This window comes from Artemia sp. Qi Xiang Cuo, chromosome 20 (assembly GCF_049724085.1).
Source record: "Artemia sp. Qi Xiang Cuo chromosome 20, ASM4972408v1, whole genome shotgun sequence".
Taxonomy (NCBI): domain Eukaryota; kingdom Metazoa; phylum Arthropoda; class Branchiopoda; order Anostraca; family Artemiidae; genus Artemia; species Artemia sp. Qi Xiang Cuo.
In genome coordinates this window covers 26,985,511-27,008,678 of record NC_142813.1, presented here as the reverse complement: position 1 = coordinate 27,008,678, position 23,168 = coordinate 26,985,511, and the positions used below count along the sequence as shown (strand labels likewise).

General features: G+C 35.1%; 2 protein-coding genes across 2 annotated transcripts in view; one reads left to right on the top strand and one right to left on the bottom strand.

Annotated features, from left to right (window-relative positions):
• The window catches only part of LOC148940052 (serine/threonine-protein kinase meng-po-like), a 34,842-nt gene extending 24,156 nt beyond the window's left edge, over positions 1–10,686 (top strand). Inside the window, exons 2-3 of the mRNA XM_089105911.1 lie at positions 926–1,223; positions 9,777–10,686. Coding sequence (XP_088962037.1) covers positions 926–1,223; positions 9,777–10,570 — 1,092 coding nt within the window. The 3' untranslated portion in view covers positions 10,571–10,686. The remainder of the gene's footprint in view (positions 1–925; positions 1,224–9,776) is intronic.
• A 2,993-nt stretch (positions 10,687–13,679) lies between these two features.
• LOC148940051 (aconitate hydratase, mitochondrial-like) overlaps positions 13,680–23,168 on the bottom strand; it is a 127,465-nt gene continuing 117,976 nt past the window's right edge. Inside the window, exon 16 of the mRNA XM_089106516.1 lies at positions 13,680–13,943. Coding sequence (XP_088962642.1) covers positions 13,803–13,943 — 141 coding nt within the window. The 3' untranslated portion in view covers positions 13,680–13,802. The remainder of the gene's footprint in view (positions 13,944–23,168) is intronic.

Sequence of the window (23,168 nt, the reverse complement as noted above, 5' to 3'; positions counted from 1 at the left end):
TCCCCACGGAATGTCGGGGGTCATTTTACCCCTAAAAGCATAGTTATTTGATCTATTCGACTATACTGAATAAAACGGCTATCTCAAAATTTTGATCAGATAACTTTGGGAAAAAATGGGCGTGGGAGGGGGGCCAGTTACCGTCCAATCTTCTTGTTCACTTAAAAAGGGCACTAAAACTTTTAATTCCTGTTCGAATGCACCATCTCTCGATCTTCTCCAGACTATTACTTTAATATGATGACCCCTGGGGAAAAAAATAAATAAACACGCATCCGTCATCTGTCTTATGGCAAAAATAGCAAAATTCTACATTTGTGTATATAGGAGCTTGAAACTTCCACAGTAGGGTTCTCTGGTACGTTACATCTGATGGTGTGTTTTCTTTAAGACTCCTTGAATTTTAGAGGGTGTTTACCTCTTTTTACAAAATCAGGCACATTTTCTCAGGCTCGTAGCTTTTGATGGGTAACACTAAACTTGATGAATCTTATATATTTGGAATCAATAATAAGCTGTCTATTTACATCAAAGTTCCGTTTTTTAAAGTTTCGATTGCTACTGAGTTGAGTCGCTCCTTACTTACAATTCGTTACCACGAACTATTTGAAAATGTTCTAACTTCTTCCTTCAATAGATTGTCAATAAATTAAACTATTTATCTTATGCTTCATCTTGCTGCTATTCAAGCACTTTACCATCTTACTTTTCCAATACGAAAGTTCAAAAAACCTGTCCAAATTTATCGTAACTGGTGGGTAAGGTTTTTCTAATGTTAAAGGCTAATTTCTTCTATGACAAATAGTTCTCAACTTGTTCCGAAAGACACGCAAACATAATATCCCAAAGCCTCTAATTTTTATTTCCAATATAGAACTATTTAACGCTTCGATTGTTCCAGATTAATAAGCCATCTGATTTCTAGGTTGAACTTGAGGATGAATATGATGTCATACAAACAATTGGAGCCGGGTGGTTTGCCAAAGTATATCTCTCAGAACATAAGAAAACTCGCCAGGAAATTGTTCTCAAGGCCTTGCAAAAGGAAACGACTTCCAGGAAAGATTTCTTCCGAGAATTACATTATAGTTATTTCTTTAGCCCACACCCCAATGTGATTGATACATATGATGTTGCTTTTGAGACACAAACGCATTACATTTTTGCTCAAGAGTATGCACCTCTCGGTGACTTAACATCAAACATAGGAGAAAATGGCTTGGGTAAGTAAAAATGGTAGAATAATTACGTATTTAATAGCATAAAACTTTGTTATACCCTTTTTAATTGAGACATAAATTTTTAAGCGCATGCGAGGAGAAAATACTTATTCTACAATCACGTTATTGCCTGCTCCACGAAAACACCTCAGTAGTAGCATGTTCTGTGATCAAAAGGTCATATGAAAAAAAATATATGGCTTGGAAACATAATTAAGTGCAACCCTGTCCTTCAGGGAAAAGTGACCTATTTTTAATGTTGAAACACCAGTCATTAAGCGGCTGTGAGCATTACTTCTTCTTTCTGAACAGTTGATTTTATTTAACCGTTTTTTTTTATAAATAAAAAATCGTTTTAATTAAAGACTGTATTCACAAAAAAAAACAGTCCAAGCAGAACTGTCAGGGGATCTCTCAACTGTCCACCATTTAATATATTAAAACGGCAATAACAATCCATTGTATGGTCACATTTAACAAAATCACCAAAGAAGCGCAACGCTTTATTCTCCACAATCTTTATCCGCTTAAATTAACAACGAAATCACTAGTCCCAGCAGAGCAACCATAAACAATGTAAGGCAGAACAAGGGAATACATACAACTTTGAAAACTGAAACAGCAAAAACTTGCTTAAATCTACGAAGCAGCCCCAAACCCCGTGCAACTTTCCCCAACACAACTTAACTATTTTTTTCCAATTTAATTTATAATCAATCTGAAAGTCAAGGTGCCTTGTATCACATATGTTTGCTTACTCTCCGTACCATTAAAATTAGCTAAACCAAGAAACCAAAACCAAGAACCATTTCGTATTACCATACGAAAATTTGGACAATTTATAAAAAGGTAGTAGATACATCCAAAAAAGATGCAATTCTACTTAAAATTACATACTTGAATTCAACAGGTTTTAAGAAATGAGATCAGTTCTCTGATCTCAAAAGCTTCAGTTCTCTATCTACGAAAATATGGGAAAGGATTGACAATTTTTCTGAGAAAGATGAAACAGATGTGTTGGGTCAAGCCTAAATAACTCCCCATTAAAAACAGCTCTCCTTCAAATGAAAAGCATGTTGGTTTCAGCAAGGAAGCTTGTGTGATTGTCTCGTTATGCACACATAGTCAACAAGAACAAGAATCTCTTCATCTGTTTTTCTAATCACCTAATTGTTTTATTTCTGTATTTGCTGGTAAACAATCTGCCAGCAGACAGTATCCACCATAGGCAGCGCAACCGCGCTGCCTAAGTAAAGAACGATGTTGGCAAAATGTATTATTATTATTATTTTTTCCATACCAGGGCACTCCGCATCGAAGGAGTAGTCTTAGAAACTTCAAAAAGGGCTTATTCGATTGGAAATTGGAGTGGCTAGTGCCCTTTTTAATAGTCGAAAATGATTGGAGGGCAACATGCTCTCCCACGCCCATCATTCCCCGAAACACATCCAATCAAAATTTTGAGATAGCCATCTTGTTCAGCGTAGTTGATTTTAAGATAGAAAATATGTTTTTAAGGAAGACACTCCCCCAAAACCCTCAGGGCTAAAGTTTTAAGTTATGCCCTGGGGGCATATAAGAGAGATGTTGGCACACTGTATTATTTATTATTTTTTTTTCCTTTAGAGCAGGGCACTTCGTATCGAAGAAGTTGTCGTAGAAACTTCGAAAAGGGCTAATTCAATTGGAAATTGGAGTGGCTCGTGTCCTTTTAATAGTCGAAAGTGATTGGAAGGTGACTAACACCCCTTCCACGCCCAACATTTCCTGAAATACCTCCAATCAAAATTTTGGGAGAGCCATTTTGTTCAGTGTAGTTGATTTCCAGATAGAAAATATGTTTTTGAGGAGGACACTCCCCCACAGCCCTCAGGGCAATGTTGTAAGTTATGCCCTGGGGGCAAATAAGGTTTTTATAGAAGGCTTTGTCGTAGAAACTTCAAATGGGGCTCATTCGACTGGAAATTCAAAGGGCTAGTGCCCTTTTTAATAGTCGAAAGTGATTGGAGGGCAACTAACTCCCTTCTCACGCCCACCTTTTCCCCGAACACATCCAATCAAAATTTTGAGATAGCCATTTTATTCAACGTAGTTTTAAGTTCTGCAAATTAGGTCTTTGAGGACCTAATTTCCTGTGGGGGGTTGTGTGGACAACCCCCCCACAGCCCTCAGGGTAAGGATTGTAAGTTATGCCCTGGGGCATATAAGGTTTTTATAGAACGCATTGTCGTAGAAACTTCAAAAAGGGGCTCATTCGATTGGAAATTGAAACGGCTAGTGCCCTTTTTAATAGTCGAAAGTGATTGGAAGGCAACTAACACCCCTTCCAGACCCACCATTTCCCCCAAAACATCTAGTAAAAATTTTGAGATAGCCATTTTGTTCCAAGCAGTTCAAAGTTCAGGAAATTATACCTTTGAGAGGACACTCCCCCCATAGTCTTCAGGGCAAGGTTATAAATTATGCCCTGAGGGCATATAAGGTTTTTATCGATGTCGTAGAAACTTGAAAAAGGGCTCATTCGATTGGACATTCAAAGGGCTAGGGCCCTTTTAATAGTCGAAAGTGATTTGAGGGCAACTAACCCCCCTCTCACACCCACCTTTTCCCCAAACACATCCAATCAAAATTTTTAGATAGGCATTTTATTCAACGTAGACGAAAGTTTTGGAAATTAGGTCTTTAAGGATGACAATCCCCCCCCCCACAACCCACAGGGCAAGGGTTGTAAGTTGTGCCCTGGGGGCATATAGGGTTTTTATTGGAAGCGCTGTCGTAGAAACTTCAAAAAGGCTCATTCAATTGGAAATTGCAAGGGTTTCTGCCTTTTTTATAGTTGAAAGTGATTGGACGCCCACCATTTCCCAAACACATCCAATCAAAATTTTGAGATATCTATTTTGTTAAACGTATTTGAAGGTTCTGGAAATTAGGCCTTTTAGGATTATAAGCCCATCAGAGCCATCAGTGCAAGGGTTGTAAGTTATGCCTTGGGGACATTCAAAGTGTATATAGAAAGTTTTTGTAGAAGTTTCAAAAGGGCTCATTTGTTTGGAAATTCAAATTGTTCGTTTTAATAGGTGACAATGAGTGGAAAGTAATTAACCCCCCTCTCACGCCCATGATCACCCCGAAAACATTCAATCAAAGTTACGAGATAGCCATCTTGTTCAACGCACTCTAAAGTTCTGTAAATTATGTATTTAAGGATGACAAAGCCCCCAGAGCCCCCACGGCAAAGGTTATAAGTTATGTCCTGGGGGCATATAACGTTTTTATAGATAGAGTTGTCGTAAATCTTCAAAAGGCGCTCATTCAATTGGAAATTGAGTGGGCTAGGGCCCTTTTTAATATTCGAAAGTGATTAGAAGGTAACCAACCCCTCTCTCATGCCCACCATTCCTCCAAACACATCCAATCAAAATTTTCAGATAGCCACTTTGTTCAACATAGTATAAATTTATGGAAATTAGGTCTTTGAGAATGACCCCCCCCGAGCCCTCAGGGCAAGGGTTGTAAGTTTTACCCTGGGGGCATATAAGGTTCTTAATGAGTGTTGTCGTAGAAACTTGAAAAGGGCTCGTTCGATTGGAAATTGAAAGGGCTAGTGCCTTTTTTAATAGTTGAAAGAGATTAGAGGGCAACTAACACCCCTCTTACGCCCACTATTTCCCCAAACACATCCAATCAAAATTTTGAGATATCCATTTTGTTCAACTTAGTTGAAAGTTCTGGAAATCAGATCTTTTAGGATGATAACCCCCTCAAAGCCCTCAGTGCAAGGGTTGTAAGTTATGCCCTGGGGGTATATAAGGTTTATATAGAAAGTTGTTGTAGAAATTTCAAAAAAGGCTCATTTGATTGAAAATTTAAATTGCCCTTTTTAATAGTCGACAGTGAGCGGAGAGTAGTTAACCCCCACTCTCACGCCCAACATTTCCCTAGAAACATTCAATCAAAGTTTAGAGATAGCCATTTTGTTCAACGTAGTTGAAAGTTCTGGAAACTATGTATTTAAGGATGACAAACCCCCAGAGCCCCCAGGGCGAAGGTGGTAAGTTATTCCCTGGGGGCATATAAGATTTTCATAGATAGAGTTGTCGCAAAACTTCAAAAGGGGCTCATTTTAATTGGAAATTGAGAGGGCTAGTGCCCTTTTTAATAGTCGAAAGTGATTGGAGGGTAACTAACCCCCCTCTAACGCCCACCATACCTCCAAACACATCCAATCAAAATTTTTAGATAGCCATTTTATTCAACGAAGTAGGAAGTCACTGAAATTAGGTCATTGAGAATGACACCGCCCCCAGCCATCAGGCAAGGGTTGTAAGTTATGCCCTGGGGCATATAATGTTTTTATTGAAAGTGTTGTCGTAGAATCTTCAAAGGGGCTCATTTGATTGGAAATTGAAAGGGCTAGTGCCATTTTAATGGTTGAAAGTGATTGGAGAGCGACTAACGCCCCTATCACGCCCACCGTTTCCCAAAACACATCCAATCAAAATTTTGAGATAGTCATATTGTTTAACGTAGTTGAAAGTTCTGGAAATTAGGTCTTAGAGGAGGACACCCTAACAGCCTTTAGGGTAAGGATTGTAATTTATGCCCTGGGGGCATATAAGGTGTTTATAGAAAGCATTGGCGTTCCAAAAAGGGCTCATTCAATTGGAAATCGAAAAGCCTAGTGTATCCCAGCTATCAAAGAAAGTAAACAGTTTTTTTGCGAATGGTATCAAGTTTTCCATTTCAGGTCAGTTGTGTCCAGATTTTTAAAAGGGTGTATGTTGTTAAAAATTGCTCAAAATTTCTCTCCAGCATACAAATAGCAGGCCAAACTATAAAGTCTTAAAAAAACGAAAAGATTTAAAGTATTACTTTCTTTTTCCCTGAAATGACTTTGTCCAAATAAAACGAACAGAAATTAATTAAAAAAACTTTTTCCACAAAATAGGTATTTCAAATAAAAGTAAAGAACTCCATTAAACAAACAAAGAGTAAAAATAAAATCAAATAATCTACCAAGCGTGAAACTACCCCAAATCAGCATCGATAAATAAATGAAACCCAAAACGAACAGAAATTACAATAAATAACCGAGTCAAACTCAAAACGAGCTGAAATTAACATGAGTTGGGATCAAAACAACTACACCTTCCCAAGGCCAGAACAAAAGCTGCGTTTTCAGGCTCAGCGGGTTCGAACACGGGTTGTTCTCGTCTAGTTTCAAATTTCTAGTTTTTCGTCTAGTTTCGGCTAGTTTCAGCGGGTTCGAAGTTTAAACCCCGTGTTTTCCTCGAGAACCCGCTTTGTGAAAACGCTTGATACACTAGACGAGAAAACCCGTGTTCGAAGACGGGTTGTTCACGGCTCAGCGGGTTCGAACACGGGTTGTTCTCGTCTAGTGCAACAAGCGTTGTGCCTCAGTGCATCAAACACGGGGTAAAATCAGCACAGGATTTTCTCATTTTCTGCCAAAAACAACATTAAAAATAAACGGCACTGATGTAGCAAGAATTTTCAAAAACGGTCATCATGGACATTGATCATCGTATCCAACTTAGCCTAACTTCACTTCTTTTTCTTCGAAGAAAAAAAAGACAGAAAACTCAGACTGTAGATTGGAGAATTATAAAGACATTTTCATCAAAATAGTGATGATGGTGAGAAAGATTAACGCTGCTTTGTCAAATCGGCGCTGAAAAGCAGAAAAACGTATAACAAAAATCTGTGCTATTTTCTTTTTTTAGTTCTCCTCGTATTTACATTTTGGCTATGTATATGCAACCTTTAACACAGGTTTCGCCCTCAGAACTAGCAACAATAATGTAATATTTATATTTCTTGGTTTTGCAAGCCCAAAATTGTATTTGGGGAACTTTCACCCCAGTCATAATTTGATATATCGCTCATAACTGGAATAGCATCCTGTGGTCCAATTGTACCATTCCAAACTCAATATTGCCAGGATTGCATTTTATCTCCTCTGATTCACACTTACCCAGTTTAAGAATTAAGTATATGGAAATTTTCTAACCTATTTGCCTGCAATTTAGTTAACCTGAAATATACATATTCAAAAAACATGAAAAATCAAATTTCATTCAAAAATAAAAAGGGGGGAACCCCTTCTTCAAGTTACGGTCAAAAGAGACCTACTTCAGAGAGGGCGTCTTCCTTTATAATTTACGTTTTTTTTAAGTTTGTCTTTTACATTGTCCAGAAGACCTTCTTCTTCACTTTTTTTTTATTTGAACTTAATAAATTTCGGTCGAAATTAATTTCATTTTTCTTCTTGCTTCACGGTCTATTTTTCTTCGTTATTCTACGTTTTTCACTTTATCACAATTAGTCACTGTGGTCTCAGAAATCATTAACGTCAGTTAAATCGAACTTATTTATAAGTGCTATTCAGAATTTATGTCGGGTTTCAGCAGCTTTGTTCTTATGCTGTCTTCATTTCAATTATTATTTATCTATTTCGCCAACCAGGTCTGGGACACCAATTAACGAAAATGTTGGGGGAAGGAGGGGGTTGTATTTTTCAAAATCTACAAAGACTATTTTTTTTCCCCAATGGGAATTCCAAACAAGTGCATTTTTCGATCAAAATACCGCAAAAAGGTATTTTCAAAATACAACGGGAGGGGGGAAAATCTTTCCACTTAATTAGTGCCACTGAATCAGACTAGTTCGGTTATGATTTTTGATGGATATGGTATGATTTCAAACCAGGGTTACGCTTATAAAAGCTAAATGAATGTATTTAGGTCTTGTCAGACTAAAAACGTCTTCGATTTCCTATTTGTCTATATATCTCTTATACATTTGGTAAATAAAAAATAAAGAAGTTATTAGGCTTTTGGGCAAAAATTTCCTCTGAATCCTTGCTCTAGGTTCTTTATATGCTTTTACTCCCCAGTGGTTCCAATACACTTTAATGAGCCACTATTGACAATTTGTAAGGAATCATTGACCAACAGCTTCAAGAATGGTTCAGAGAACAAGTTTCACTACTAGTAGTTTCCCACAAACACCTAAATGCCTTCAGTGGGTCAGTAAGACCTAGTGTAGTATAACTACAATAGTAGCAATAAATATGAATAAAAAGAATCCAGAAATAAATTAGCTTTCAGTGGAAAAGGTTAATACAAAACTTCCGTTAAGATTAGCAAACTAGATGATTATTTTAAGTCAAAGCAAGAAAATTTCATCTCCATGGAATGAGTAAGACAGAATTGATAAAGAGGTACGCAAAACATGGATATTCATTTATTTACTACTATTGCTAAAAACTTACTGTACCATCAAGTTGCCAGAGGCCATTACAGCTGCGCGCGCTCCTCTTCTAAGCTTTTCAAAGCTTCACTCTTTGACCCCTGCCAGTAAGTCTCGATTTATTTTAACTGTTCCTGGTGACACTGCATTCAGGGACGACCTACTGTTCGTTTGACCAAAATGGCCAGATGGATGGCCAAAAAGCAAAATTTTTGGCAACCTGTCGCAATTCATCCGTAAAACGTGGTCTAGCCTTTCTTTTGTTACAGTTCTATAAAGGGAGGCTAAAACACACTTTTTGCATAGCATGTTGTTTTATATACAGTTAGTCGAATGAGTACCCGAGACTATCCTTTGACAAAATCCCTGGAAACCGTTTAGCTAATTTTCCTCAGCCTTTCTAACGTTTCAGAACCATACCTGACCCTTGTCATTACCATCGCTTCCAAAACTCCTTTAAATGAGTATAATGTCCCTTTATCAAGTACAAGAATAAGGAGAAGTTTACTTTCAAAAAAGGACGTGCAAATTGATACTTGCAAGTTTTCTGATAGTTTGCAACCAAACTCAAGAGACATTAGGATTTATTTTATAAGAAGGAAGCGACTTTAATTCTTGCAGCAGAATCTTTGACATGTCTGTATCTTTTCTCTATTTCTGTTTTTTTTTTAACTAAAGAGATGTACGAAAACAGATTTCAAAGCTCACAAAGGTAACTTCAAATCTATATAATATGAAAAATCATAAATACTGAAAATTGTTTTTTTGTATGTAGTCTAAGATTTTGCCCATATTCCTAATGAGTTCCCACTGGAACATTTCCTAGCGGCTCATTAACGTGTACTATGTACTCTATGTATGCACTTAAATATACTGGAGTTACTGAGGATAAGAGTACATTTAAGACCAATTATTTAAGCTGGTGTAATTTTTGAGTTTTTCATATTACGTTTCATTACTATAAACTGCTTTTAGTTTGACACCAATTATCACCAAAAAGCTTTATAACTTCGATATTTTTGTCTTTTACAATTTTAAGAGAATATAAATAAATACAGCATCAATTATACTTTGACGAGACCCAAAATGTCAGTGAGCCAATGAGACCTTCAGATAATAATAGCGGAAACGATAGAGACAAAACTAGCATAAGTTATAATGCGCCTAGTACTTGCAGTTATTACGTAACATATGTTAGTATGTTTAGCCAAGCTTTCCAAATAAATGTATCCTCGTAGTATGGAGGAAATCTTTAAAATTTTAAATATGGTTATTTTTCAGGCGAAATAAACTCAAAGCGTGTTCTATGTCAAATTGCTTCCGCACTGGACTTCGTCCACAGCAAGGATATGGCTCACAGAGATGTAAAAATGGACAACATTCTCGTTTTCCGTACTGACTTTACACTTGTAAAGCTGTGTGATTTTGGCAGTATGAAAAAAGTTGGAGCCCAAGTTGCACGTAAAAATGAACTATTAACATACTGCCCACCGGAAGTTGCAACACTGCCGTTTAATATAGGATACTTTGTCCATACCTCCCACGATATCTGGCAATTTGGGATACTGATTTTTGTGTGTTTAACAGGATCGCTGCCATGGCAGAAAGCAGACCAATCCAATGACCGTAGGTATTCATCGTTCTTAGATTGGCAACAACGAAAGACCAATAAAATACCAATACCTTTCAAGGATTTTTCATCCAGACTACAAAGATTCTTCCGGAAAGTTTTTGAACCAGATGATACGCGACGCACAACCATCAAGGAGTTCCATAAGTATTACGAAGATAAATGGCTTACTAAACACAGAACCTCGTACTCAAGTCTCGGTGTTTATGATGCTAGCGCTAATCTGACGCCAGACGGTATGTCAGTAAACTTTTCCATCATGAGTGTTCATAGTTGTTTAGAAGAAAAAAATAAACTGTTACGAACATTGACACAGTTTGGAATTGAAACTACGGTGGACCACACAGCCAAGAAGGAACGAATTAGAGAGTGGATTAGAGCCAATGAATGCAGAAGGAAAACCTTTCCAGGACCAATGTCAAATGTGCAAAAAGATTTACAATAGGATGTCTCTAATTATGTCCGTTCAATAAGCGTAAAGTAATATATCCCAATGTGTGTCTTTGGTTATTAAATGAAGCGTATTTTTGTAAGAATATTTTCATTAAATTTACTGTTTCCTTAAAATCCCATTCATATTCTTCTCTTTTTAGCCGACAGAAGCCAACACAGCTGCACACGCTCCGCCTCAAATCTATTCAAAGCTTCACCCCTTACCCTTTCCCATGAAGTTACAGTTTCCTTTACATCTTTCTCCCCCTATTCGAGGACAGCCTACTTTTTGCTTGGCACTAGATGCAGTCCAAAAAACACATTTTTTGATAGTTTGTCATCCTTCATCCGTAAACCGCAGCCAATCCATCTTAACCTTTCTTTCATTATAGCCCTAGAAGGTATTGTCGGACCACATTTTTTTTACAGCTTACTGCTTGATGTATGGTCAGTCGAAATAGTACCTAAGACTATCTTTAGACAATTCCTCTAAAAAATATTTAGTAAATCTTTCTCAACCTTTCGAAGCACCAACGTTTCAGAAGCACAATGACCACTGTCATTACCATGGCTACCAGTATTCGTATCTTAGTTCTCAGAAACGTTTTCCTAGTCTTCATAGCTTTTTTCAACTGTGGAAAATCAGCCTGTGTCTAGGCTATTCTACCTTTTATTCATGCATCCACCATATTCACAAATTTTACTACCCAGGTAAGTGAAGCTATCCATTTATTCCTAGTCTATACCACTTAAAGCCTCCAAAAATTCATTCATTTTTCTTGCATTTGCATACAGGACACTAAAATCATCCGTATAATTTAAGGCTTCGAGAATTTTACCTTCCCATTTGGCTCCGTCACCTCCCAAAGGCTTAGTCGTGTCCCTTAGAAGAATATAAAAATATCAAGCCTTTTCTTAGCTGAATCTAATAAAGAATGAACAGCAGGGAGTCCGGCAGCAGAGTCACTCAAATATCCAATATGTATGTACATCTAATATGTATAACCAAATATCTAATCTTCTGTATGAAGATGCAGTTTTTGTCAAAAATTGTATTTGGTTTTTAATATCATGTTTTGTTACTGATAAAAAAACAAGTAGATATAACAATTTCGTTTAAGACGAGCCATTAAATAGCTTTTTCTAATGTTCCAGTACCCCACTAGCAGTAAAAAAAAAAGAAAAGAAAGAGGAAACATCAGTGCTACTAATGCAAAAAAGTGGTTTCCCTTGTTGTTCAAGGTGGGGCGCTGTAACTGTCCGGTACGGGGTTTTCGACAACGGCTATTCCAATGGTGCAGAGGTCATTTCGACCCAACACCATTTTCAAAGGTTTTCAAGCAATCTTTTGAAATTCCCCTAAATTTGATTTCGCAATGAACTTTACCATTACGATTAATTGAAAGCATACCTACCATTCATGAATATATCTACAAAAGTGAATATATATATATAAAAAAAGTGTGGGCCTCCCTCTGAGCCAGCCTTGTCAATGGCTATAGTGTCATTTACGCTATACTAAAAAAAAAAAAAAACTTGAACGCTTTCTTTTGTCATTATGATAATTAAAAATTAAGTCTGCTCAATCTTCGGGGAATTCTTTTTCTTTATATACTTTGAACAACATATTTAGTTTGTACAGTCTTATAAGCAACGGATTTTCACCAATATTTTCTTTTTTTCATTTCCTTTCCTTTCACATTGCATCAACAAACTAAAGACATTGCTTCAGAAATTACCAGCTGACACATTAAAATTTGTAGCCGTAATTTTCTACACTTTGGAAGGGAAAATGAGCAAATGGGAAAAACTGTGACGAAAAAGCGTCCTTTAAAACAGCAAAATAAACTAATAGTTACAAGCACATTTATTCTAAGAATTTGTTGTTATTTTTCTTTCCTGTACGAAGAAGTTTTATATTCTTCATATTTTGGTAAATAAAAAGGATCCAAAATAAATATCGTTTTTAGCAAAGCTGAAATTACATCCTAGGCTTTAGTAGATTTATGGGGGCAATAACCACACTTTTATTTGTTGCAATCTCCATTCATTTTAAGTTTGAATTTAGTATTCATCTTAATTTCTATTCGTTTTAGTTTACATTTATTCATTCATAGTAGTTTCTGTTCATTTTAGGCTTAAACAGTTCCTTCTTGATCTGTTTAGGTTTATTTTTTCACTCATAGCACTTTCTAAGTGTTCCAAGATTGACTAAATGTAGCTTAATTTCTGCTAGTTTAGGAATTTAATGGCGCCCTTTTCCTCAATTCCTACTTCTTTTTGAAGACCAATGTCGATTTTAGTTACAAATTTAGAATTTGCACAGAGGTCTATAAAATAAATTTCTGACTAAAAAAATTCAACCCTGCTTTATCGATTGACGACACCTTTAAAATTGGCCCACGTTTCGTTTTTCATATCTTTTTGGTTGGAACACTGTCACAGTTGTCCATGCAATGTAGTTCCTTCTTTAAACTAAAGCTGCTCGAAACTTGATTTTTTGCAGGGAACGTGATCTAATTTCTTTTTGTCAAAATGCACAATGCCATTTCCTGTTTTACCAGCTATTCAAAGCTCTTAGCCCTTCTGGATCAACTGGTGGAATTGAGAAACAGTTACAAGTATTGTTTTCCATTTATATCAATTCAAATTATGGATATTAACGTTTAACCTAGAATTTTTGGACCGCAAAGTCATTAGTCCCGCTGGAGACATTTGAGATAGGAATATATTGATATTTAAAGACAAGCAAAAGACGGGAATATCCACGCTGTCTGCTATGCTGGCTTCTATTTATAATAGTTCATCTATTATTTGTGTCAATGTGTCATCTCAACTGGAACACTTTGTTTCTTTCTGAATTTACCTCAATTCTACTATACCTTTTGGCTTCGAGCGCCAAATTTGATGTGGAAGTGCTAAAATTAGCCAAGCTTAGCTTACTAACCAAAGGTATGAAAACAACGCAAACTTTGTGATTTCTCATGGTCATTATAAAGAACAGTATGGAGTGTAGAGTATGGACATTGCCCTCAATTACCATATATAGAAGACCTAAATTCTTCTGATTGTCGCTGTCCTAAAATAATGTCTATAAAATGTATATGAAGAGCAAAGACAAGTAAACACTAACGTATAATTTAAGGGACTTATTTTAACACAATTGTTTTAATTCACAATTCCTTCAATAATACCGAGGAAAACGAAGGTACAAAAATTAGCTACATATAAGTAACTACCTATAATTATTTTTGAGCTTGAAGCTCTTTCATCCTGTTAAGAGCGCTACCAGCCTTGAACCATTCGATTTGCTGCTCATTCATTGTTTGATTCAGATGGATTTCTTCACTGCTTCCATCCTTGTGAGTTATAATGCATCGAACAGGCTGAAAAATTTAAGATATGACACTGACAATGAGCTAATAAAGAGTAAAGAGGGAATGTTGAGTAAGGTCAACTAAAACAGCAATGCAGAGCAAATTCAAGAAGTAGAGACAGAAAAAGGGGGGGGGGGGAGGGAAGTTTCAGTGTTGTTTAGAAGATGCTTAGTCCTTTTTTTCTTATTCTATACGAGAAAAGTAGTACATAAATTGGAATCACGTATCTAGTAAAAGCAAGAAAAAATTAGACCTTGGATGTTAATATCCTATGAAGTGATGTTGCAACTATTAACCATGAATAAAAGTTGTGAAGCTACACAAGCCGCACCGTCTATCGGCTTGGACTCTAACTCTGTAAAGGCCCAACAACAGTCCTATCTGCTAATACCAACCAAATGTTATTTGAGCTCAATAGACGAGAACGTAGCTGTTCCTTCACAGAGGTCGAATAGAGTACGGAAATGTGATACACTAGCCCTAGCTACTCGACCAGGTTTTGATGAATAATAACGGCAACTAAAAATAACAGATATTATAAGGATGAGGAAGTGAAACCCGAAATGATCAGAAATCAGAATGAATTATGAAATAAAACTTAAAATGAACATAAATTACCACAATAAGAGTATGGTTGCCCCCCTCTTTAACCCTCAAAAGACTAAAGCGTCATTTGTACTTAGTGAAAACAAAATATATTTCAAACAGTTTTATCATTATAATACTATAAGAATAAAAAATTGCTCAAACTTCTAGATTTTTTTTCTTCTAGAAATTCCTTTCAATAGTCTGATACACAGTAAATTTTTATCAATACTTTTTTCCTTTCAAATACATTCCATTCAAACGCAGAGAAAATCAATTGGTGAACCATATATTGATTGGCCAATTCAAAATATTGCTTGCATAAGCACAAGCTAAACAGATCGTTTAAAAAAAACTACCAATGTTCAAAAGGATTTATTTAGACGTCAATTTGTATGCTTATGAATAAAATAGAATATAAAAAATTTTACAAAAAAGTGTCCTTTTAAAATGGGAAAATTAAATTGACAGTCTCAGTTGTATTTGTTCGCTGAAATATTATTTTCCTTCCTGTAACCTCAATTAGTATACAGGTAATGACTCTTTTTTTATTGTTTGTTTTTGAAAGATAAAAACACTGCTCAAAATAAACATCGTTTCCAGTAAAGCGAAAGTGACACTAGTCTTTTGTAGGGCTTGAGGGGGCGGTAGCTGTTCCTGTTGTTGATGTTGTGATAACACTGAAGAAGACATAGTTTGAACACAGACCGTTTTCAGTAAAACAAAAAATGAAACTCTGCCCTTTAAAGGCTTTAAATGTAGTCTTACTTTTCATTTGTGGTAATTTCTGTTCGTGTCAAGTTTGACTTGATTATTCATTGATATTTCTGTTCGTTTTAACTTCTACATATAATGTCTTTGTTTCTGCTCGTTTTAGGTTTTAAAATCAGAATTTACTTTTCTTTGAAACATTCCTTTTTTTTAATGAATTTATATAAAATAGTATCTGTCTTGCCACCTGTCCTTCAATAATTTAAAGTTAACTGTTCAAGCTCAAAGCACAAACTTTTTGTAGAACATTTCTGAAAACAAGAGAGTGCAATGTGCAAAAAAGGTTTTTCAAGAAACAAAACAAGAATATGACGTCATGATAACATGCGCGAAAGAGTTGACAGCTAAAGCTGCCGTCTTGCAGCTTTCACGACCATTGTGAGAGAAGCAAGGAAATACTTTTTTGTGTGCACTGCAAAATAAGCTAACCTAATCAATAGAGAAATAGGAAAAATTAAACAAAACACTTTTGGAACCATGAGAATGCAAATACGCTATAAGAATCCAAAAACTATGAACTAAAAAAAACTCTAAAAAACGGGAAATATTCATGTCGATCACAAGTTTAGACCTAAAATCTGAAGAGAGCGAAAACAGGCTACGTTAGGATATATTAGTAGAATGTTTTCTAATATATTATATAAACCTTTTATAGAAACAACAGCAAAGTTAGAGCTTCCTTTTTTGTTCAGTCTAAAACCGTAGCGCTTATATAATTCTATAGGAATCAAAATGTTAAGAAAAGCAGGGAATCAAAGCATACTAATTAGGTTGGAACTGACAGTTTTCAGAGACAATAAATTCTAAGAAAAACAAACACATAGGAAATAGTGTTGCTAATCTCAATTTTTTTCCAAGAAAAGAGGACCTGCCACTTTTTTTTTACCGAATCCAAGGAAGTCGAACCAGGAAATCTCAAATGTTTACAGATCAGGAAATGACGTAGGAAATAAACTAACTGATGCAGATAGCCCAGTCTGGAATATCCCCGCCGATAAGTGATGACGAATGGAAAAGCTAAGAAAATAAACGAAAATTGACATAAAAAATCTTTTGAATGTCAACAAAGCATCAATAGTAAAAACTTTTACAGACATTGATGAAAAACAGAACAATTTCTGTTAAAAGAGTATAGACAAATCTACAGTTTATTTTCGCAAAGTAAATAAAGAATTTCCACAGAATTAAAAGCAAAAAGCACGATTTATGAGGGATCCAAAGTATAAACCACAAAACCAGATGAGTAAGCTTGAATGGTGGGCTAACTATAAAGATATATATATATATATATATATATATATATATATATATATATATATATATATATATATATATATATATATATATATATATATATATATATATATATATATATATATATCTATTCCTATCACCACGGTGATCATTTTTGCGATCTTTGACACATTGTTTTTTTTTTTGAAAAAAAAAAAAAACAAAACAAACAATTTCATTCACTTAATACTGGGTGTTGCACTGATAAACAGCAAAAGCCAAGGACTGAATAGACTCTTCAACGGAAGATGTTTCTAAGGGGCATCAATTAGGGAAGGGGGGGAGGCACCCTAGATTTTTTCCCCTTCCTTGGACTTTTTTTTTTGGGGGGGGGGGAGGGGGTTCATAGAAGAATGCTTTTTTGGTATATTCATTGAAAAAATTCAAAAAACGACAAATTTATCCCTGAATAATAAAAAATGCATTTTGCCTCCCCCTTTAAACTTTCGTGAATTGACGTCACTGCATTTTTCTCCCTTTTACGGTCAACTCCAAATTCAAAAAAAAAAAAAAAAAAGGATTTTGACGATTTCAAGGTCAAAAGTAAATTTAATTATCAACTATGTGTTAATTTTGAATTTCAGGAGTGCGTCTCCAAGTAAGCATAAATACTACCATTTAAAGTTATTATCTGTGACGCAAAATTATTTGGTTTGAAGTTTCAATTTAACTCCTGTGTGCATATTTCCTATTACACTCTCTTAAAACGTGATTTGATCTTTTTTTTTAATTTCAGTTTTGATTCATCTAAACAATAAAATTACAAATAAAAAAAACTTATTTTGACATAAATAAAGACCAGGTGGCAACTCTTGTCTTTCCTCGAAGATCTCGTACACGTAAGATCCGAAAAAAGACCGCGTCTTCTAAGTAGGACTTCCAAAAACAAAGATTACGTCAGTGATAAGACATAAAAGTTACTCTATCCAGAGACAACTCAGACGTCTTCGCGTTTTTGAGTTTCTAGGAATCCTGGCTAATTTTCCCGCTTTTATGATTAGAAGAAATCGACTGTCTAATTTTGTAGCCCCTCGAATTAAAAAATATTCTGAGCGATAAAAACGGCATAAGAAGCGATTACGAACAAAAATAGATGATGACCACTTTGGCAAGACATTTTTAAAGTCGTGTTTGGGATTTTGATCGAACAGTTGGTGGTAACAGACTGTAAGTAAGAAACGATTACGAACAAAATAGGCGATAATCACTTTGGCAACACATTTTTAAAGCCATGTCCGATATTTTGGTTAAACATTTCGTGGTTACGAACTGCAAGCATGGAGCGACTCAGACTAATAGTAACCGAAACTCTAAAAAAATAGTTTTTACAACAATTAATAAGGCTTAATGCTGGACTTTTTTTCCGACCACTCTTTCGGCTAAAGTTATAATCTGTCCTGTATTGAGTGCGACTGATATCGATAATAAAAGAATGAGGGTATTCAGGGGATGTTAGCCCCTTGTATTTGGGAAAATTTAAACATCAAACCCTATTATCCAAGTTTTAGCTATCCTGGATATGATGGGTGTCTGAGGTTACCACCTTTCAATTTAAAACAAAACAGGTGAGGGGAGGGGGACTTTGGAAAAAAGTGCTCTTGGTCATGCCTTGACCCCTCCCACCTCTACAGGTAAGCATATAAACGCAATCTTTTTTGGCACTTTAAATAATTCTGCGATAAGAAAAGAGCTGCCATCCTTTCAACATCCATATTGTATATTTAGTTGTAACATATTTCTCCCAACGAGGGGAGGTTATGGGGTAAATTTCTTACCCCACCCTATTAATATAAAGATTTCTTACAGAAGTATGAAAAGTTTGGGGGTAACTTTTTAGGCTTCACCCCCTCCCTTCCTCCCAAAAACATTCGATGACATTCCCCTCTAATAGTAGGCGTACCACTCTTAAACACTGTATAACCGTCAGCATTACTATGTAATCGATCTGTAATAGCCGTTCAATCCACATTGCCGGCATATGTGTCTAGGAACGGACACGTCATCATGTGGCTGGGAGGTTAACTAAGAAGGGCTCTGAGGGCTTTGAATCTGTTAGGTTAAATAGTACTAAACTTCTTGTAAGTTTCAACACGCGTCTCAGACAGTTAGGAATTTGGTAATAGATGTGTGTTTAATTGTTTGTTTTGTTTTCCAGTCTTGATCATATCGAATATTGGACATTGAATATTAGATGACGCCTCATTGAAAGCAAAATTTACAAGTTTTTTCCTATGTCCTAATTAAGTGATGAAGGGATCTTGCCAAAAAGTCCCAATTTTTACCATTTGGCACTCAAAACCAACATTTTTGGCACAAATAGGGCCAAAATGCTATCTAGGGACAATTCCTGAAAAGACAATCGGTTAAGAATTATTGAAAATATATACGCATAATGGATCAGTTTCAGATAATGCCACAGATAAGAGCTGATTTATTTTATTTTGTACTGCACCACAGAAATTATGACCCAGCTACGGCCAAATTGCTATCGAGCATCAATTCTGTCAGTGGTCTTTTCATGGGGAGAAGTGGTGCCCAAGCCCTTAATGAGTATTATTAGGGCCAAATTTTCAAAATTTTATGAGAGGTCCTTCCAACCAATATGGAGAGGGGATTAACCCACTAGCCTTCCCTCATTCGGAGGATTATTATCGGACTTAGCCTGCAGAATCTCCCTATTTTCACAGGAATATTTTTAGTATGAGGGAATGGATTACATTTAAATGATGGTATTAGACGGCAGGGGAGGTTCCTAAGGGTATGTATAGAGTAAGTTGAATTTTCAGGTATTGTAAGCTACTTTTTATGTAAATCTACTTATCTTGAGAAGAAGTTCAGTTACTTATTATTTCTAATGTTTTGTTTGTTGCACTGGCTCAGAGACTTTTTTTGTAAAGAATATCACAATCCTATGTTTACCTGCACGAGGCAGGGGAGGAGCCCCCCCCCCGGGGAAAGGCAATCCCCCCCTAAAGCTACAGATATCATGACTTTAAGAATCATTTTAGCATTTCAGACTCCCCCCCCCTCTTCAAAAAGCCTTAAAAGTCTTAATAACCTTTTCATGAGCAATTTTCATTTTTAAAACGTTGTTAGGCAAAGGTTAAACTTGAGTATAAAAACCAGGGATGGTTGGGATGGGGCTTCTCATTTAGTTTGAACATACAACATTCTTAAGAAAGAGAAACAATAAATAAAAATAATAAATCAAATGATGAAAACTTAAAACGAGCAGAAATTACCCTATATACTAGGGGGCTGCGATCCTCTCAGCTTTTCATTCTTTATGATAAAGTAAATTTTCAACACAGTGCTTCAAGAATAAACGCTCTCACACAAGAGCAATGTGATAAAAAAAGAAAAAAAAAAATTATAAGGCTTCAAGAATGAAAGAGTTTAGTTATTCTCATTTGCCTTAAATAATAAAATTTACCTGTTGTTTTGACAAATGAAAATGACGAAAATGACAATTGGTAAATAAAACGCTGATAAATACCAGTTAGTTATGCATATTGATTTACAAAATGCTTTCAGTAAATTACTAGTCAAACTTTAGCCCAAACAGCGGAGGGTCGAGCTTGCAGCAGCCCACCTATTATATTGGATAATTTCTGTTTTTTTTTTTATTTTAGAAATATTCTTTGGGTTCAAAAATTCGTCTTATAATTTAATTTTCAGCATAAAAGTCAGATTCTTTTCATATGTATTCCATTATGAAAATTAGGCTTTTTAGAGTTCCAGTTTCTATTGGCAAGGGTTATTCTTTATTTACCATTTATTACCACAGACCGTTTGATTAGTACGAAATACATTTACACAGCAGCAGCGGAAGGAGTCTTCGACCCGAAATTGTCTAAAATATTCCCCTGGAACATTTTGTAAGAAATATATTAAATGAACCAAAATTTGGAAATTTTAGTGTAAAATTTTTGTTGAATCCCCCCCCCCCTCCTTGGAACATTTTCTGATCAATTTCCTTAAGGTTTTTATTTTGTAATTTCTCACTAGTTTCTAACCAACTTCATTTTGGGATTCTGAGGATGAGAACGGGGAGGGGGGGGGGAGGCATGAATATTTTAACTTGGTTATATAAATCAACTGGCCCGTATATCTCATCTCCACACACACGTCTATTCTTTGCAGACTCAGATATCCAAATTCTTGGGTGTCTTAGCGCACTTTTCCCAAAATTATGAAAATTATGAATTATGAATTACAAAATAAATAAACAATAGATCCCTATGCAATTTTGAAAACTATTCGAAATTTTTTCCTTCTGAAAATATTAAATATTGAGACTCCGCAGCCTTTTCAACGTACAGTAAGAAAAAAAAAAAAACAGAGACTTCGTTTTATTCGATTTTATTCGCAGGAAGTTCGTGCTCAACTATTACGCAACAAGTTGCTTATTTCTTTTGTTTCTAATTTATATTTTTATGACATAGAGGCTTAGTCTTTTAACAGGTGGTTTATCTTCTCGAAGAGTGTCTAAAATCAAAATTTGATTGTTATTTATGTTTCTTGTCCAGGTTGAAGTTTAGTTTAAAATAGCTTCTGACTTAATAAAAAAGGGACTTGTGCAAGGGAATTGCGCAGCTGACGAATTTGTCACGAATAGCCCAAAAAGGAATACAAAAAAATTTATAGAATTTAACAGAAAAAAATTAAAAAAAATTAACATTTTCTAAAACAGGGATCAAATGTAACAAAAGAATGCCAATGCTGGTGCGTGCTCAGCTCACATATTAGAAAAACAGTGACCTCAGATAGTCTTGAAGATAGCGCACTAAAATACAGGTCATTTGAATACCTGGATCTATACAAATAAATTTAAAACAAAGTTATTTAACACTTTGGAGGATAGGCGGTGTATGATTTTTAGGAGAAAAAGGTTCTTAACATCGTTCCTGTATACATCTATTTCCCCAATATATATATATATATATATATATATATATATATATATATATATATATATATATATATATATATATATATATATATATATATATATACAACAAAGAATTTTCACAAAAAAATTATTAAATATAATAAAAATAAAACATTGAGCTCTTGGACATTGACAAACCTTGTATTTTTCGACTGTAGGCCATTATTTAATGTCGAAAGATTTGAGTGGCTATCTATTCAGATGTAAGGTAAATATAAACGTTTTCCTTTCGCCCTTCACAAAGCAACTTCAGTGACTCAACATTTTCACAGAAGTGTTCCTAACTTTTGGATAAATATATATCAAGAGTAGTAATCTAGGTTATACTTTGCTTACTCTATGTTCCATCCTGTGTTATTTGTCCCACTTTAAGTTCCATGGCACCTTTCCATGGCAGATTACTAGACTGATTATTGCTATTGATGTCAATTGAATATGGAATTATACAAAACCTACCAGACAAGTTTCCAGGCCAACCAGACATGTTTCTGGGCCAAGCAGACAAGTTTCTGGGTCAACTATAAGTTTCTGGGCCTTTACGTTCCATGGCACCTTTCCAGAGCATGTACCTATGGATTTGGGGCCTTTACGTTCCTTCCTGTGCTATAGAAAACCAGTGCGTCCTGTTTAGCTGCCAATATATATCAATTATTTTTTGTATATATTCAGGTTTCAGATTAGAATTTTCTACAGTTTGAATAGTTCATTCATTCTACCAGTATCAATATTTTTGCAATCATTTACACGGATATGGAATATTCTAAGCGATTTCTGGTGAGTAAAATTTTGTCATTATTATAATAAAAAGAAATCTTTTTTTTTTGTCTCGCCATTAAGTTAAGGAAGAATTTATATTCTTACGCTTTTTTTTCAACAGTGCTCTTAGCTATTTCAAAAAGCTTCTTTCTTTGAAATATGAAAAAGTCCATGTATTTCAATTTTAGTAAATATTCAAAAAAGAGGGGTAGAATAGATATCTCTTTTGAAAATGCTAAAAAAAAAACTTAATTGTATAGGGTGAGATATAGGCTAGAGGACGGACCATTTATATACTCAATAATTTTTAGTTTAGGCTATGTCCAGGAGACTTTTTCTTCCTTTTTCTGTGATTTTAAGTAGTTCGTAATTTAGGTATATAAGTTTTAAAAGCTTTGCATAAAAAAAAAATAAAAAAAAAAATTGTTTTAATAGTAAATTCAAATTTCAGGGGGACTTAACCTCCCCTCCCCTCCAACAATACAAAATCTTAAAATATAATGAATATATTCGATAGAAAACGCAAAGTATGCTATTTTTTTCCATTTAAATAAAATCCCTCCTACCCTCTCCTTTAATTACGATTGTAAATGTCTTGAAACAGTACTTTTCATTCAAAAAAAAATTATCATTTACCCATCGTGTTTTTTAAAATGAGCTTTCTTTATAAGCTTAAATATAACCACATTTACATTTACTGTGGGTAAAATGTCATTTACCCATCGTGTTTTTAAACTGAGCTCTCTTTATCAGCTTAAATAGAATAGGGGGGGGGGATGTTTTTGAAATCCCCCTCCCTCCAAACTCAAAATTTTCCAAAATTTTACTTTAAAAGCTTTTCTTTTTAAATATTTCATTACTAAATTTTTCTTCTTTTT